The 19,181-nt window shown below is 41.0% G+C and overlaps 1 protein-coding gene across 1 annotated transcript; it reads right to left on the bottom strand.

Moving 5' to 3' along the window:
* Nucleotides 1-804: 804 nt before the first annotated feature.
* On the bottom strand, nucleotides 805-18,603 carry rspry1 (ring finger and SPRY domain containing 1). Its single transcript, XM_074678130.1, has 15 exons — nucleotides 18,238-18,603; nucleotides 16,915-17,538; nucleotides 15,433-15,485; nucleotides 11,742-11,854; nucleotides 10,482-10,608; nucleotides 9,945-10,003; nucleotides 6,685-6,751; nucleotides 6,063-6,194; nucleotides 5,849-5,964; nucleotides 5,623-5,766; nucleotides 5,416-5,527; nucleotides 5,015-5,117; nucleotides 4,694-4,846; nucleotides 3,273-3,377; nucleotides 805-3,134 (listed from the first exon to the last, which is right to left on the bottom strand). Exons 2-15 carry the CDS (start codon nucleotides 17,310-17,312, stop codon nucleotides 3,038-3,040), a joined length of 1,779 nt encoding a protein of 592 aa, XP_074534231.1. The 5' UTR covers nucleotides 17,313-17,538; nucleotides 18,238-18,603; the 3' UTR covers nucleotides 805-3,037.
* Nucleotides 18,604-19,181: the final 578 nt, after the last annotated feature.

The raw sequence follows: 19,181 nt of genomic DNA, 5'->3' as shown, positions 1-19,181 counted from the left end.
TAAGGTCATCTTTTTTGATGGGTCCTGTTTTCAACATTTCCCCATCAACTGGTCATCTAATGGTTGGACAGTGACCTGGAAAGGTTTTCATGCCACAGTGTCTCACACCCACTGTGGAACTTGGTGAATGATTAGTGATGGTCTGAGACCGCTAAGCACGGCTGGAATCAGGCAGATTTATCTTTGTGAAGGACGCATAAATAAAGCAACGAACAAGGTCATTCTGGAGGAAAACTTGCTCCTTCTGCTCTCGCTATGTACCCAAACTCTAAGGGTTGTTTTTTCAAACAGGTTAACCCTCCATACCACACAGCTCAGCCAATCAAAATGTGGATAAAGGACCACCAGATCAAGACCCAGTCCAATTTCCAGACCTGAACCCTTCTGAAAACCTCTGGAATGAGATAAAGAGGAAGATGATTTGTCAAAGGTCATAAAAAAGCTGAGCTGCTTGACTTTTTGCACCAGGAGAGATAAAAAAGTCACCCACTGTGACAGACTGGTGGAGCACGTCAAAATGCATGAAAGCTAAGATGAAATGATAAGGGTTACTCCACCTAATCTTTTTGTAATTTTGACCATTTGGAGAAATGTTGACTGTGGTTTATTGAGTAAAACACAAATGTTCAATTTACGCAAACACATAAATGCAAACTGTAAAATCAGGGAAACTGATCATTTTGCAGTGGTTATCAAGTTTTTTCGAGAGCTGTATCTTATGCCCAAGTGTGAACAACCTGAGAGATGGTTGATGAGTCTTGTGACTGTCTGACAAAAAGAATTTGAGGTTGAAATAAAAACCACTAACTCATCCAAAAATAATCACATGTACATACATTTATTACAAATATCACAATCCAGGAAACAACAATTCTCCAATCAATCAATCATCAATCAATCCATCACATCTTTGGGAACTCTGGGGCACAAGTCCTTTGTCGATGTTTATAAATACAACTTATTCTTTACAATCCTGAACTGCATCACCAACCACATATTGTCCCCCTGCATGTTTAAGGTGCTCCAGGAAATACAAGTCAGCAAACAGTGACCAGATCAGTCTTCTGGTGCACTGACAGAGACGCATGTTGTCTTTCAAAATTGTATCTAATATAGGTTTGATGATTCAACAGATCCTATTCATGCACTTTGAAAAGGGGTCTCTCGTAAACAACCTGACCAAAAGAAATAAATAAAGCACAATAATAGGGTGTGATGCTTTAAAATGTCATTAAATGCTTTTAAATTACACAAATAGAAATTTCTTCAGCCACTGTCTTTCACATCCGTTTCGTCAGGTGTTCCTAAATACTAGTTTCATTCAGCCAGCCCAGCGATGCTTCAAGTAAAGGATAGACAGATAGAAAGGTTTCACTGAATACACCGGTTCAGAGATGAAGAGGCGACAAACTGAGAGCAATTTGTTAGATGAAGCACAAAGAGGAAAAAGCATGTTGCCCCTCCTGAAACTGTGAGAGACACATCCATCATTTCTGACCTGAAGACAACAAATCCCACAACGTTACTTTGATTTGTAGCAAAATCAGATTTCATTTTTCTCTGCTGAAGCCGACTCTGACATGTAACTGTTTCTGAGAAGTTTCTGATCCTGAAAAAAAGTTATTGTGAATCCAAATCAGACCAAAAATAACATCAACAACGATCCAGGGATACTATGTAAACTGATACTTAACAAAACACTTCCACCTCATCTTGAATCGTTTCACCGTGTCACTCGTAAGTCAAACCACAAACCCTGCAGTACCTCTCAGGCCAGTTTCATACATCAGAGTTGGCCTACATTTATAGAATCAAATTAAATCACAATTTGGATTGAAAGTAGTCATCTTGATACAGACGCATGTTTGACGTTTCTCACTCGTGAAGACCCTCAAATGATCTGGACACAAGATTGTGCTGCTATTCCAGTTGGTGCTGCCTTGTTAAAACCAGACAATTCAAGAATACAGTGGAGGAAATCAAACCATTTTATCTCTCGATTTTCATAACCTGGGGACAAAACACGATTACAGTTACAGAATTAACTTCTAAAGAATTATATTCCCTGTGTTTATTTGTGATGGATGTAACATGTTTGACTGAGACTTGGGAAACATCAAGACATCTGAGCAAAGACGATCAAACACACAAAGCAGCGGGGTCATCTGTGCTGAAAATCAGATTAAAGACAGATTCAAGTATGTCACATTTAACTTGTAAAAATACAATAATACCCTTAATGATCTTGGTCGTGTGACAGCCAATCAGAAAACTCCAATCGAGAGATAATTCTACAACTTTTGAGCTTATCAACACTGAGAGCAAATGTGATGTTTCCTTCAGGGGCGTCTTTTGAGTGTGCGATCAATTAAGTACAAGCAGTGAAGCAGATCAGAGCGGCTGAGATAGAGGATGAAAATGCTACCTTGAGAATACTTTAATTAGCTTGTCATTACCCATAACATGACACTCATAAACATCAGGTATAACTCTGTACCTTGTGTTGAATACTGCACTGCAGGCCGTGCTCTTTCTGCTACTTGGCCCGTTCAGATTGGCTGATCATTGTGATTGGATAGAGTAGTCGCCCTGTGCTGAAAGCGCTATGGGATCCTCATATGATTGAAAGACTGATAAATATACACTGGAGCTTGCAGATGAGAGGCTGGTTCCATCTAAATGGTGACATTTTTCTGTTCCTCACTTTCACTTCATCTCCCTGGAAATCACACAGAGTAGAAAGTTGTCGTTCTTGGCCCAGCTCCTGCAGTGATTAGTCTGAGGACTTCACAAAAGGAGATGTTGGTAAATGTGATAAAGCTCCCAGGGGGTCTGTCCGACGTTAAAATCCCCCTGCTCTGTTCTCCTCTCCGTCTCTCCATCGTCACCTCCTCTTACCAGAGGAAGTTCTGGTGTCGTCACAGCACTGTGGCACCATACTCACAGCTTTGTCGGGTGAGAGGGGATTAGAGAGGGAGGAGGAGGAGGCTCTAGGGCTTGTGTGTCTCGCCTCATTGGAGGAGGAGCAGGAAGTGTGTCAGGACACATGTGCAATGAGTCTGACTCGGGTCTGGATGTCCTGGCGGCACAGGGGGCACGTCTCTAACTGTAAGGCACACTCCATACACATACCACTGCAAAGAGAGGAGACAGCACAAAGAAAATCTTATCACTATCTCACAGAGAGTGTCAGATAGACGTAAAAAGCTTGGGTCTAATGTCATCTATTCACAGAGACAGACAGATTTCAAACACTTAATGTCCACACGTACCCATGTCCACAGGGCCGCAGCTCTGTGTCAGCCATGACGTCACAACAAAGCGTGCAGCAGTTGTCTCTGATGCTAACCTGCTTTAGTAAGGCCAGACGCCGATGTCTGGAAAAAACACACACAAATATAAAGAAATAAACGCAAAGCAGATAACATTCCTATAAACACTGTAAACCCCAAAGTTCAAATTACTCCATTGGACTAAGCTATGAAAACTTAGTTTGTTAGGAAGTTCAGTTTACTCAAATGTCTGAGTTTTCAGTGTTGAAAATGATGATTTCTGAGTAGATTTAACTTGTGTTACTGTTTAAGACAGCACAACTTAAAAACATTAGTTTGTGACTGTGTTTTGTAACCGAGAGTGAGGAGGAGACGCAGTCGATATGAGACCCTGTGGTACTTCTAGATGTGCAGCAGTGGCACAGGTTCTCTGTGCTTCACATGACACAGACTGTTTGTCTGTGCGTCACAGCATGGACCAGCTGTCTGTGCCCCTTGTGGCATCGATCAGCTGTCCATGCTCTATGTGGTGTGGACTGACTGTGACATAAATAAATGAATGAATATATCTTTTTATATTTTTAAAATTAGCCTAAATAGCATGGTAGTCCAGTCAAATATTTCACTTATATATTAACCATAAGGCACACACTGCAAAAGTCAGTAGGTACAAGACCCCGTGCCATGGAGCACAGACCACCAGTCAGTGCAGTGGGGCTCAGACAACCTGTGTCCCCTGAAGAACAATATTTCAATGAACAGCAGGGAGTCATCTACTGCCTTCCCTCCTCACTCACGGTTGCTAAAGTTATGAAATTAGAGCTGATTTTGTTGTGACGGGGTTTGTAACCATGAGTGAGGAGGGAACACAGTGGATATGAGACCCAGTTTACACACATGAAGCTGACGATGCTTTTCCTGTGAACAACGTAAAGTCTTACAACACTACAGATCAAAATCATGTAGTAAACTTTGCCAAATCCTGACTGTAAGATTTTTCTTAACACCCCCAAAGTTTGTCAACATATCAGGGCTTTCCTTTAATTTATCTTGTTAGAACATCTTTTTTTCTGCTGCTTGTAAACAATTAAAGTTTCTGAAGGACAGCTGGCTGGTTAATTGCCACATTGTTATTTCCTTGTGACGTCTGCTGTTCCTCTTGTTTTTGTATTAAAATGTTCAAATCAAAGTCAAACCCTCAGACACAATCAAACACCACTTTTCAGACTCAGCAACATTATCTTTACGTCACATTTATCTGCTGTTATCACAACACTTCCTGCTCACAGCGTGTTTGTGAAGCAATTTTAAAATGACTGCTGTAACTACTTCTTGGTGGAGGAATGAAGTCTGTTAACTGGTCACTGCACTACATTTCTTTACATAAAGAGTGAAAAAGAAGCAGCAGATGTATTTCTCACCTGGGTAGGATGATTTTTTCACTAGGCAGAAGGGAAGCAAAGTCATTGAAGGTGCTGAACTTGACAGAGGGCGGATGACGGAAAGGCTTGGCCCCAAAATTGAACTCACACTGCTGGTATGACATGAAGCTGGCTGCCGCAAAGAAACCAGACCTGAGGGACCAGAGATAGTGAAGAGATAAAAGGGTTTATTTAAGAAGAGAGAGGGGGAGAAAGCAGAGGGAGGGAAGGAAGGAAGAAAACTACATAATAGAGGGATGAAGAGTGAAAGAGGGTGACTAACGAGTGAAACTACAGCTGGAAGTGTGTGATTGAGCTTACGTTGCTGAGGAGAAGACCTGTTTCTCTGGCGGCAGCTGGTGTCCATTCAGATAGAAGATCATCTGCTTCTTGCTGAGGTCCAACAGAAAGCCAATTGCGTCTCCTAAACAAGACAGGAACAAACAGACGCTGAGCAGGATTTAGTCCTGGCAAACTGTTATTATTGTTATCTCTTTGCGTGGGAGGTAAGCCAGAGCCTGAAACTGACTGTGGCTGCAGTGTGTAGGTGTTTGAATCACGAAGCCCCCCAGAGAAGCTGAAACAGTGAAATAACTTCTAAATATATCTGTCTGAATTTAAAGTTGTCTCTGACTTTCTCTTCAAACTGACAAGGTTTCAGAATTAACCAGAAACATTTCCCCTCCATCAGAAGTGAACCAGTCTGTGGGTGTAGTTCATACCCTCCTTCCAGCAGGGGTGAGAGTGAGGTTTACTGCGAGCGTTGTACCAGATGAGCTGCCTGCAGCCATCATATGCACATGAATATTCATCATCTCCTATCCCATAACCCTCCTGGAACACACACACAGACATACAGCGTGTTAGAGTGTCACTGCAGAGAACAGGAAGTGGAAACACTGAGCTGCAGAGACAGAGGGGGTGAGTACATGGTTGAGAAACTTGCTGTCCTTAGTGGCCCATCCGATCTGCATCACGCCTGAAGTAATGACCGTCACCTCGTAGTACCAAACGCCTGAATCTACGCAGAACGTGCACCGTACGCTCTCAAAGGAGGAGGCGTCACATCGTGCCTAAAGAAAGAGCAGAAAACTCTCATAAATCAGGGTTTGATACCAACACTTGGACCAAAACATGTGTTTTACACACACTGACCTCTAGTCCAGTGGGGGAGATCTTGAGGTACTCGCTAACGTCGTTGCTATTGAGCATGGCGTTGATATTTGTGAGGTTGACCTTCTCATAGGTGAACTGACGGCCCTCTTTTAAGACTGGACAGACGACAACAGATGAGTCATTATCACACACAGACATAAAAACAATCACAGGCATCGTGGTGACTCTGTCTTCACACCGCAGGGTAACTCACACAAGTTGTCGAGGCTCCACTGCGAGCAGAACCCGACCTGTCTCTTGAGGTAGTCGGCATGCTCTGCCCACGACTCCAGGACAGCGAGTCGATTACTGATACACGACTCAGACACCGTGAGTTTGTTCTCACCTGGGGGCAAGAAAACAAACCACGCGTGTGTGTGAGAAAACACAACCAAACAAATCTGAAAATAAACCTCTGGCATCGAATCAGAGAAAGAGTTTCTTTGAAGGCTTCTGTAGGAGGGGAAGAGCTCGTTCCAAACAAACCATCTTATTCCTTCACAGGAGAAACACCAGCAGATTCTTCAAAAAATGGAGGGAAGCTTGTAGACAATGTGGATTTTAGCAAATTGACATAAAGATTCTAGTTTTGGCTTCTAATAGCCTTCAACAGTTACTCTGGTGAAACAAGTTTTCTCTTTATATACCAGTTTGAGAATAAACAGAGGCAGCAGCTGAGAGGAATTGCTTGTTACCACCTCACAACATAACATCTGATATGTAAAAGGAAAAAAACTCAGCAGAGAAGTCATCAACACTTTACTGCTTGTTTTCAGCAGTCTCACTATAACTCTTTGATCTGAACTGGTTCCAAAGTTAAGGAGCAGTAAACTTACTGGTCTGGGAGAACTTCTCCAGAGCAATGAGAGCAAACAGCATGACAGTCGGGTGCGCCTCAGAGCTCTGCAGGAAGACAAAAGAGAAATGTTTTCAGGCTCCTTCGCATAAAATAACATTGTCAACATTTTATCATGCTGGCCATGTTTAGGGATCGCACAATAACTTTGCCTAAGCTCAGGTTTCATTTGAAGTTTTAGAAATACATCCACCTACACACATCTGTTCTTTCCAGCAACATTCACAAAATCTGAAACCATGGACGGTTAATGCATTTACTGAAAGTATTCTGCTTTCTCTCATTGTCCTCTTATTTAACAATGTAAGACTTCACTGCAGTAGACACTGAGGAAAGTTCTCCAGTAAAAGTTTTAAACAGTCAGTTACTTTTGGTAAAATCAGAAAGAAACTCTATCTAGTAACTCTGACAAGAGGTGTCAAAGATGATGGATTAGACCAGGCGATCAGGGCCTGTATGCATGTCCAGCCATTACTGAGGAAAATGGACCATTTGTACTAACTGCGAAAAAAAATTGTTAAGCGGTATGCATGAGTCGAGTTAGCAGGCCAAAAGAGCGTTAAATCTAATTGAGGTACACCCACCATTACAGGCACTAACGGCAGGATTACAGCTGTTACAGATGTGTAACCATTTGAGATGAAATTTGCAAAGACAGTGGACAATCCTTTGGAAAGGTGGCAATGTGTAGCCATACAGCAAATTTATATTGAGGAGACAAAACATTTTTTTAAGCTAACAGATGAGATGAGGGAGACAAAAGAAGTCTCATACCGTTGAGGCTCGCTGCCTGAGTTTAACAAGTTTGATTCGCTCTTTGCTTTTATACGTCTGGGTCCTTCCAAGATGTGTGTGATGAAATGCTGGAGTTCATAAACTGCTTTAAAAGCTATTCATTGAGGTACTGGGGCATTACTGCAGCACTAGTTCCTCAAAGCAGGTTTCATATTGATGATTTTATTATTGAGGTTTTCTACTGTGCGCTCAGAAACACCAAACGCATTTACTCTGTTCAAGATCGCCAAACTTTCTCTTTCTCTTTGTTTACCTGATTGACTCACTGATTATCAGCTGTTCATCTATGTGTATTACCAGGTTTATTGATGTTTATGAGCGGTAGACGTGCAGTTTGAATTTGTCTGACGGGGTTTTCCAGGAGGTTCCCTCTATTTATAACGTAATTTGCACCTGCGTCTCTTTCATGGTGTATTTAGTTAACTGGATGATTATTTGCAGTCGTGCATGCGGCTAACGCTGCAGCCAAACAGGCTGTTCGATAACAGAACTTTAGGACTAATGGTCCCGTTTGTTTAATGACTAACCAGGCATACGGGCTCTGGACTTTCAGCCAATGACACCCAAAACAACTGTGTCAGAGACCAGCAATGCTGTGGCCAAACCAAAAACTAACAAAATAACAACAAAAGTCTTGAAATATTTGGTTTAGCTGTTTGGTATGAAATTAGACTCCTGATAAACACAAACTGCTTTTTCCTCCTCCAATCTCTGATACCATCATTATCCTGGTTTGGTCACCTCATGAGGATTGGAGGAATGATCTAACATTTTCTGTTTGCATGTTTTATTTTTAAATAACCCTTATTTTTGTTCATACTTCTACTATAATGGATGAAATAGGTAAATTTAAGAGTTTGTACAGGATAAGTTTGGTTAATGCAGATTTTACATTGTTTATAGAATAAAGTAGAACAAAATACTCACCCAGAAGGCTTTCCTGATCCAAGCAGTACTTCGGGAGATATTTAGATCCAAAATTGTGCAGCGGACATCCGTATAATGGGATCCATCGGGGCATAGACAGCGCCGCTCCTAAAACTGCATTAATCGTCCAAAAACTCGTGTTTTTCACCAATATTCCATCATGGTCCGCTCCGGGTCAGTCCTCTGCTGCAGTCTGTGTCACTCCAGACAGCGCTGTGTGGCTGTACTGACCTCTGAACTGACGAAGACTTCGTTTACATTTGCCCATCCGCGCATGCGCAGTACTCTCTGGAGAGCTAACTCCACTTCCTCCTTTCTTTGAGCTTGTCATCTGTTAACTCTGGCTCAAAACTGTAATGAATCACCCATCATATTCAAAGTTCTCCTCCACAACTTCATCAGATAGATATTCGTCCATTTTACACAAAACTGGAAGAAGAAAGTCGTCATGTAGCCTGCCGTCTTTCCCTGAAACAATGAGCCACACTGCGCATACCCGGAGGGGGAAATGTAAACAAAGTCTTCGTCAGTTCAGAGGTCAGTACAGCCACACAGAGCTGTCTGGAGTGACACAGACTGCAGCAGAGGACTAACTTGGAGCGGACTATGATGGAATATTGGTGAAAAACACAAGTTTTTGGACAGTATATGCAGTTTTAGGAGCGGCGCTGTCTATGCCCCGATGGATCCCATTTTACGGACGTCCGCTGCACCATTTTGGATCCAAACATCTCCTGAAGCACTGCTTGGATCAGGAAAACCTTCTGGGTGAGTATTTTGTTCTACTTCATTCTATAAACAATATAAAAGCTGTATTAACCGAACTTATCCTTTAATGTTGTAAGGCATTATTTGACCCCTATTCCAGTGTTTCCTGACACCCAACCTAGAAACTACTGATTTAGACAACAGACTTTTATCTGTTAATGAAATAATTCAACCTTTGCCCAGTAGCAAGATTAGTGTTCTCCTCATTAACATTCAATCAAATGATTTAGTTATGTGTTCTATTTCTATAAACCTGAAAGTCACTCATAAAACAGTTAGCATCATTGTACAAACAATGATGCTACAAACAATAACAATTATTTATTTTTATTCTTTGGCTTTTAACTCCAGCGAGACTTAGTTTCTGTGCCAGGTCTTATTCTCTTTTATTTTCTTTTATTCCCTTTTACTTGCTTTTTATTTGCTTTTGTTGTTTTTACAATGTTTGTCTGTTTTTACTTATCTGTTTTTATCATTTCATTTGATCTACCTGTACAGCACTTTGTCTACAGGTGTGGTTGTTTTTACAAGTGCTCTATAAATAAAGCTGGTATGGTATGGTAAACACAATTAATGACATGATGATAAATGAGTGATGATCACATGTAATGACAAAAAATCATCATAGTCACACATGGTACCGTGTGTGTGTGTGTGTGTGTGTGTGTGTGTGTGTGTGTGTGTGTGTGTGTGTGTGTGTGTGTGTGTGTGTGTGTGTGTGTGTGTGTGTGTGTGTGTTTGTTTACTCACCAGGCTCTCTAAAAGGTACTCCAGGGTTCCAGGACTCAACAATCCAATACTGGCGGGACCTGAGGGAAAGAAAAAAAGAAAAAAAAAAACAGAAAATGAGAAACTGTTTCTGAAAACTGTGAGGTTGACAAAATAATGAATGATGATGGAGAATTAGTTTGATCATGGCATGAATTAAAAACCATACAGAATGCTCCTTCATTCTGAATCAACTTTGTTTAAATTCATTCATTCTTCTTTTACTCATTATGCTGTTCAGTTGAAAAAAAACCCCATAAAACTAAGAGAACTGTGTATCTACAAATTTCTGAGCCAAACTTATAACTATGACAATCCAGCCTTTCAACTAACACACACTAAGACTTAAAAAACCACCATTCATGATTATCTTTGTTCTCTGGGAAGCTACTAGTACAACACATAGAAGGTTTTTTCATTCAGTCTCTTCTTTTTCACAGAGAGAAGGAGCAGGTCATTGGAAGCAGTAAAGGGTGACACTATCAATCAAAAGATGGAGTGTGTAAAAGTGGTGTGTACCAGCCAGTTTCTCTGCCAGGCATCCGAGCACAGCTGTAGTGTTTCTGTGTTTGGCTGGGTTCAGAGCATCCTGTCGCGCAAGGGCTGCACTCAAACTCAGCATGTCAGAGAGTTTCTGGAGCGCATCCTGGAGAGAAGAGACGGTGCTTTCAGTGTAACTCAGGTCCCAGACACATCCAAGACTTTAAAGAACGGAGATACAATCAGAGTATGTTCAGAGCCTTCAAATGTTCAGTTAGGAGACAGGACGTGTTTTGTTGAGAGAGGCATATTTCTGTGGAGAGTTCATACTGTTCTGAGTGTCTGAGGATGCCCTCTGTCCTCAGTTTACTTTTAAGGCAGGGAGCAGGGGGTCTCAAAACAGATTTTATTTGTTAGAATTGGGGGAAAGAGGGAGACAAAAAGCAAACAATAAAGCAAAGCACAATCAAAATATGTCCAAGTCCAGTTTTGGCGCTTACTTCAGAGCCTTGCATAAGTCCTGACCCCCCCCTGAACTTTTCCTCACATCAGCATATCGCAATGTGGTTGTTGTGGCTTAACGTGAAAGATCAACACAAAACTTTTCATTCTCTTTTAGTGGAAGTACCACTAAACTTCAGAAAATGACACTGTGATTGCTTCCTGAGAGAAAAATAACACTCAACCACCTGCCCTTAGCTCATGTTGTAGATCACACAGATGTCTGTTCCAAGGACTGCCTGTGTTTGTTAATCATTAGAAAAAGCCTGAATAAGTGGATCTAAAATCCAGGTTGCAACACTGCACAATGTGGAAAAGTCCAGTGGTGTGAGAGCTGTAAGCCGATTTTCTGTTTCTATTTTCACTGCAGGTTCAGGATTTTCAAACTATGACATGGCACTGCATGAGCGATTTCAGGATGTGGAGAAAAGGAAAAAGTTTAGACCAAAAAAAACACAATCAGTTCCTCTTTTTTTCCCTATTTACCAACCTTCACAAAGTGCTGGTCGAGAACAAGCGACTGGAAATGTTCCAAAATATTTGTGTGCTTGTGATTCTGAGTGAATCAGCTGCCTGCTAAATGAGGCACTTTGTTATGAAGTTACACACACACACACAAACGCTAAAAAATATTCCTGACAGTAAAGGTCAGCGTGAAGAGAGACAAAGAGTGTTTTTCTGATTAAAAAAAAAAAAAGCTGCAGATAGAGGCACTGACATGATCATCTACTTCACCAAAGGTTTTTTAAGGTTTGTAAAAACATATCATCAAGTAGAAAGAATACGTGATGCACTGACCTTGGTTGGTAGGGGACACTCATCCAACAGAAGGGTGATCACTGCAGGGCCAAGTGGATCATCTAACGGGATCACTCGAATCAGAGACTGGACAACCTCAAGCCAACCATCGTCTGAGGGAGAACAGAAGAAAAGATCACTCAGATTTAGATATCCACTCACTGGGATAGGATAGGATAGGATATACTTTATTGATAGGGGGTCATATTTATGCATCATATAATCATTCTTCAGTCTCTATCCCCGTCAAACACTGCAGAGACATAATCATTTCATGTCTGTGCCTGAGACCAGAGAAAAAATGTTTTCATAAATTGCTGTGTTCAGCTGGATTTTCATTTCCTGCTTCCCTGTTGGTATTTTCCCACATTTCTGTCAGTCACTGATCACTCTGCTACACTCCTTTTGGTGCTTTCAATTTGTACCCAGAAGTCTGAATTTCCGACTAAGAAGTCGGAGTGCACACACCATCCCCGAGTTCCCAGTAGGAAATTCTCAGTTCAGGGGTAAACCATAATTAAGCTCCTGTTATATTCTTTTTATTTTAGAATATCTGACTGGCGTTTGTCACGATAAATCAGCCACATAAACAGTAATATTCAATGTTTTTATACAGAAATACGGCTGTTCTGGCAAGTTTTTCTGACTTGGGAGATGGGCCGGTGAACTTGGAGATGACGTCATCCCCACACCCATCAACATGGCTGGTATCAGAGTTGTAAGGATAGAACGGTTCGCAAAGGCCACAGTTCATGGTTTTGTACTCATGGTTTTTGCTTTGGTTTGGAGTAAATTGTTGTTGTTTTAAACACCTCTATTTTTACAATATATCCCAATAATCCACTACTAAAGGATTATTTTTAATCAATTCCGTCATGTATAGTCTTGAAAAACCTGAAAGAATGAGGCTGTTTCCCATTTCAAACATCATTAAAGCTCAGTGAAACATTGCCAGTTTAACACGCCAACTCCTCAGTAAGGAAAGTCTCTATTAGCACACACTTGCGTGATTTCTTCTGCTGCAAGTGAGGAGGACTGTCTTTGTGTTTTGGATAGGGGAGGGACTTATACACGCCGACCACTGAGGAGATCAAAACACGCTTTAACCTCAGGTTCTCCAAACTCCAGAAAAGTCGCAAGAATTGTCATCTTTAAAAAAACTCGCCAGAGAGGTCTGAAAAGTCATTAAATTTAGCGAAAAAGTCTCTAAGTTTTATTCTCCACTTTCTAACCGCCATCATCAGAGCTCACACTGAACCTGAAGTGCTCCCAGACAGCTGAACACCACAGGTACACCCTCTGACTCTGTCTCCTCCACTTGCTACGTAAACCAAACTGTTCCGCTGTATCCTTCATGTATGATCAAAGCTACATACTCGCTTCAAAGTGAGCTGCAAAACAGAATAAAAGAAAAGCACGAACAGAATGAAGCACACACACCCCAAACTGAGTGAGGAAAACCAAACGGTTTGGGTTTTTTTCATAAACCGTTCCAGTGTTTTGTGGGTACTTGGGTCAAACTTGTGTACAAGTATAGAAATAGATAAAGAACACTTTACCACTGTGCTGCTGTCCCATATTAAGTAAAGGTTGTTGGTTTTTATCAGGCAGTCAAGTATCCCCCGTAACAAATATCAACCAAGAACACTGTTTGAGGAAACCATCTGGATGCTTTGTCTTTTCTTTTTCACTAGGATGACCGTCAGACAGTGTTAAGCTTTACGTTATACGCTCCTGTAAGCAGTTTCATTTATAAAAGGTGATCTTTTCTCATAATAACCCAAAGAAGCCTGCTACTTATAGAAAATTGAGCTGCGCTTCACTGCGTATGACGAGCTCCCTGATTGTGAGTCGTATTAACTCCCACAACATCCATTTCCTGTGCATTACATGACTCAGTGAAGAGAGCTCTCTGGCTATCACTAATGAGAGCCACGGCCAACCTGCTGATGAATAATGTAACATCACTCATAACACGTGTCGAACAGAAAATGACTGACTCCCTGCTTGGCTGCCTTCAGGGTTCACTATCAGCAAGCTAACAACCAGCTTGGCTGTTGTAAAACCTCACATCACCACGCCATGCACGCGTCAAATACCATATGTGCCCAACAGTAGACATAGAAACAGAAACTCAAAGGCTGTGGCATCAAAATACACACAGAGCAAGAGAGTGTTATCTATCCCATATGGATACATAGACAAAAATACAAACACTAAAGCTTCAAGTCGAGTCACATTGTGACAACAATCACACCTGTCATCCACAGTTGGATTGAAAAAGAGGCAATTTTCTCTTAGATGCTGAATCAACAAGCAAATTCAGGGTTACAGAAGATGAAATGTGAGAGGTGGCATCAAAAACATCCAGATGTAACATGCTCGCTATGAGAGGTCAGAGGATGCTTCAGACAAACACTGAGGTAACAATATGGACTCTCAGCAACAGACAAGCAGTCCTTTGTGAAGAAGGTCTCCCCTTTAAAGCTGCAAATGCTGAATTTCATGTCTATGTCGCAAATAAAGAAGCTACATGTGTCACGTATCAAAGGGCAAAGTCTTGGACTGTGTGCTGCTTACAAAGCTCCTGAAATATTCCTGCCTCAGCAGTTTACAAAAGTGCTCTCCAGGCTCAGCCCGAGGGGAGCAGGACTTCATACTCAGATCTGTTTAAAATTCCTGCACCAGCCAAAAAAATCCTCTGGTTAATTTGTGAAATACTGAAACTAAAGCTTCATTCCAGTGGGATGTATAATTTCAACCTAGAGAAAACATAATTTTGATTTGACATCGAAGCTTTTCTGCTGCACTGCTACATTGGTGACAATGTAATTTTCTCCTTCTCGTACTTAGGGAGTGTAAGGGATAAACAGCTTCAAATTACTTTTTCTGACTTGACAGACATCTTTTAAACATTGTTACCAGGCTGCAGAAAAACTAATTCAATTTTATGGATAAAATACTTTCTGGTCTTTGCCAAAGTTTCCTCCAGCGTCTGTGCCTGAGCTTGTATTACTTCACCAGTTTGGTTAATTCGATGCTGTTAATTTAGCTCCCAGAACACGGTTTTAATCCATAATCTTGTGTTTTGTTGACTGTGCTTGTCTTTTTTGTGCTTCCTGTGTGTAACTTTCTGTTTTTGTTGCTGCCTGTCTTGGCCAGGTCTCCCTAGAAAATCAATCAATCAATCAACTTTAATTTGTAGAGCCCTATACAACACACAAGGTGACCAAAGTACTTTCCATTAAAACCAGGACAAAACAATTCAAATTCACTACAATAAAAATAAAATACAATAAAAATGGCAAGAATATCTCACCCCAGAAAAAGTTTTTTAATCTCAATGGGACCAACCTAAAGGCCACTCTTCAGCCTCCCAGTTAAAACAGGCAGACATTAAGAGATCGCCAGTTTAAATCACATTTACCATGGGTTGACCACACTCCATTTTTTCCTGTTTCAAAAAGTTGAAAATCAAAACGATGGAAAAACTGGATGAGGTTGCTCTCAATGACTGATATGATGCCACACACTTAAACTATCTGAGTGTTTCTAAGAACATGTAATGAACCAACCTTTTACCAATGTCTAACCTTCACTACTTCAACTTACCTGGGTTATTCTCCATCTGTTTATTTACACTCCCTGTTTGTGAAGCATTGTGGTATGAATGTGTTCATTTTCTACTTACCGGTCTCTGCCATCTCGTGCAAAGTGATCATAGAGTATGGGGGCTCTTGGTCACTGAAAACCAGAACAGAAACAGCCTTTTCAGTAGTGTTTCTAAAATCTATCTTATATATTTATCTCAATCTGTGCTCTATTTTCTATGATCTGCACAATTCTGAACATGAGTGCTTTTATTAGGTGTTTGTTTCCACAGCATTACACTAACAAACACTTTCAAGAAGAAGTCTGGACATCTGGACTCAAAAGGGTAGACACAGTGAGACAGTGATGCCATCTCATGCAAAGGTTAAGGCAAGCATAAAGCTGTCATGTACTCCAGCTGATGGTATTTTTGATGTTGCAGCTATTAATGCTGCGTGTCAAGCCTCCAGCCCAGCTGAAGCCTGCTTTTGTTTCAACAGCCAACGCACCGGGTCCTCAGGTTTCCTAAAGCAATGAACTCTCATGAACTTTCACTCTTAAGTTAAACTACTCTAAGTTTTGAGAATAGCTGCTAGATTTATATAAATCACTAAGCAGCCAACTCTCTGAGAATCTATCAGCAGTAAAGTTTCACTTTCTACTCAAGGTAAAAACTACACATCATCATTTCACTAGGTTATCCTGACAATGTCGGGAAACTTAGTACACAAAGGAAACCGACTTGCAAAAAAATCTTCTTTTTCACCTTTTCTTCCTATTTAAAGTAAATTACCCAATATCTGCAGAAGCTTTCAGACATTTTAGATGCAAGTTCCTCAGTTCTACTTTTTGCAACAATAAATGATAAAAGTTTAACAAAAAAACACAACAGCAGGTAAAGGTGGTCAGAGTACTATTCAAAGCTGTGTCAGTTTGTTGCTGTAAATCTACAGTAAAGAGCCAAAGACTGAAACACATAGATATATTTTTAAAGACGTCGGCACTTGTTGAAAGATGAGTGTGATAGAGTCAATAGTCAAGAGATCACAGGAGCACCCCATGAAAAAATGTCTTCAATAAAGTCAAAATTTTTAAAACATACACCTCAAAACTATGGGCTTCAATTTCAAAAACATTTAACACATAAGCTGAATTTAAACTTGAAATAAAACAACAAACCAGAGAAGTATTACATGCCTGGGATTATGTGCTGCAACAAGTACTGTGTAAAATGTTAGCGACTAAACCAACATGTTTCCAGTTAATGCCAGGAGTTACCTCCAGCCAAATCATCCGCAAACAATCAAACACACTTAAAAACTATTTGTGAAATGTTTATGTCAAGCTTATGAATACTACATTCAGATGGCTAATGGGAAAGTGTTAGGCTGACTTCAGCTTAATAAAACCAACACTGTGCTGTTTGTTTCACAGAAGAAATAACACCTAAAGCAAGAGCTCTTTGTATTTGACTAAAACATGCCAGGACAAACATCTGTATTTGAACTTCAGAATATTAGTTCAAAAACTGGAAAGACAACTCCCACTCCCCCGCCAACATCAGAGCTTGTATCAGACTTACTTGTCAACAAGTGTCCTGATAACAGCCAACGTGTCCAGCACCAGGCCATCCACATTCTGTTTCTTCCTCCTTGGCTCATGAGGCCCTCTCCCTCGACGAGGTGGCCTGACTGGGTCTCTCGGTCGACTGCTTCGGGCCTCTCCAGCATCAACACCAACGCCTGTACCATGGTCAACCCGCCTTGCTTGTCCTCGGGTTGCTCTTGATGAACCATGGTGATGGTCCTCCAAGTCACTGTCCTCCCGGCACACACAGCTGTTACCCATGGTTCCGGTGCTGGAGACAACACTGGCAAGGGTCTCCCACAATGGAGGTAGGGAGTTTGTGGAGGAAAGGAAGAGCAGAACCCGAGCGAGGCTTCTGCAGGCACAATAAGTTATCCAGGTGGCTACTATCATATCATTTGGAGGGCTTGATTTTGAGGGATTCTTATCCCAGAGGGCTGGGTGGGGTCTGCGTATATCAACATACTGTTACCAAGCAGAGAGACACGATTAGATAAGGAGATATGATAAAATGTCTGATTAAATGGACCAAAAGGAAGTGAGTGATGCAACAGGAAAGTCTCTGGACATCATAGACGGTTTAAGGCTCAGGTCCAGTTCTCATCCAGGGCTCGCACAACTGAAGGAAAAACAAAATGAAAAACATGAAACTCTGTCTCTTGGCTGCTTTAAACATGATCCTTTATCATTTTAACAGCTGCTTATTCTTAATAGCATTTTTATTGAATTATTATTACTAAAGTTGATTGAAAGGGCACAGGTGAATAGAGAAAAGCAGAATATTAATAGAGGAAAACTAGAATAAAACAAACACATTAACTCTTGTGTTAATCTGTCAGGCTCAGAAGCAACAGTCTTTCGGTTTCACTCTGAAATAGTGCTATTCAGTGTAAATGGTTGAAGAAGTTTTGTGCTTATTATTTCATCTGAAAAAAAGACAAATGACGGACTAATGTTTTTAAAATCCCATCTGTACACACTTTAACTGGCATTACGCTTCAATCACATGTCCACAGTAAAATCGTGTCCATCATAGCCCTACACCATCCCAAAGATCTTTTAACTCTTAACAACACCCCAAAAGACTTAACATGTTTGTATAATGTACAGTCTGAATGTTGTGTTGCCGAATAGAGCAGTATGTGTCATGATATTTCAGTTTTGTAAACAAACAGGAGCTTTTACTAAGCTAGCCGCCGAGCTAGCCGCCCACCGAACAAGCGGTGTAACATTAGCAGTTCAAAATGTCTTAAAAAACAGTCTGTTTATGTTGTTAGTAAAGTATAGTGGTTCAGATATAATCGGAATGCACACTTACGTGTTTGACCAAAAATAAGCAGTTGAGCCTCAGTGGAGCCCCACCAAAGTAGTTAAACTGACTGCTAACAGGCTAGCTCCGCTGTGTTCTCGCCGTTAGCCTGTTAGCCCGGTTAGCTGGACACTCCTCTGCTCTACTATCAAACTAAACTAGTTGGACAAAAATGATCCACGCGTGGGACTCAAACACCAACAGGGCACAGAGAAAGACCTACATGTCCTTTCTGTGATCATTAATACTCCACATTAGCTGAAGTCTAATAGAGCACATTCATAAGGCGGCTAACTGACACCCTGGTACACATTTTAAGGACGCTAGCTGCTCGCTCAGTTCCGTAGCGTCGGCAGCTGAAGGGTTGGACATCATCAGCTGTGCCTGCGGAGGAGGAGGAGGATCTCTGTTACATACACACAGCAGCTTCAGCCGCAGGCGGACAGCAGAGAGCGCCGTTTACCCCCAACAACTTTAGGGAAAATATACACCTGCAAAAGCATACAGTTAGAGTCTAAAACACCATGAAGTGAGAGAAATACCTTTTCATTTTTTAATTTAAATAAGATCTAAAATGTAAATACTGTGGGCCTAATTCTGGTTTATTGGGACAGATTTTTTAATTCTACCTTGTGATCATTGGCATGAACTACAAAACGTAACCCAGAATATGTACATTCCTGAACTCATGAGTTATGTGAAGATATTTACTCTGTTTTATTATTTTAGAGTGTGGCTAAACCCTGTTGTGACACCCCAAATATATTTGGGACAACAGGTTGAATACACTGAGACTCTTGTCATTACCGTGGATCTTTCATCATATAACTTGTAAGTTTTCTTCCTACAATTGATTCTTCAATTGTATGAATAGAAGCTGGACCATAGATTAGACAAAGTGATCAAGGGACATGAAGGAAAAAAAGCATCCATAAATTCCAATATTCAGTTAG

The sequence above is a fragment of the Halichoeres trimaculatus genome, unplaced genomic scaffold, assembly GCF_033239565.1.
Source record: "Halichoeres trimaculatus isolate MK-OKI-2021-1 unplaced genomic scaffold, fHalTri1.1 fHalTri1_scaffold_10, whole genome shotgun sequence".
Taxonomy (NCBI): domain Eukaryota; kingdom Metazoa; phylum Chordata; class Actinopteri; order Labriformes; family Labridae; genus Halichoeres; species Halichoeres trimaculatus.
The sequence above is the reverse complement of the archived record's forward strand: the minus strand, read 5'-3'. Positions and strand labels throughout refer to the sequence as shown.

Excerpts from the sequence above, each read along its gene's own strand:
- rspry1 (XM_074678130.1), bottom strand. The coding sequence starts at position 17,312 with ATGATAGTAGCCACCTGGATAACTTATTGTGCCTGCAGAAGCCTCGCT. Across the intron at positions 6,752-9,944 it reads AGTACCTTTTAGAGAGCCTG|AGCTCTGAGGCGCACCCGAC; the intron begins GTGAGTAAACAA and ends GTCTTCCTGCAG. Across the intron at positions 5,965-6,062 it reads GTGGAGCCTCGACAACTTGT|TCTTAAAAGAGGGCCGTCAG; the intron begins GTGAGTTACCCT and ends TCGTCTGTCCAG.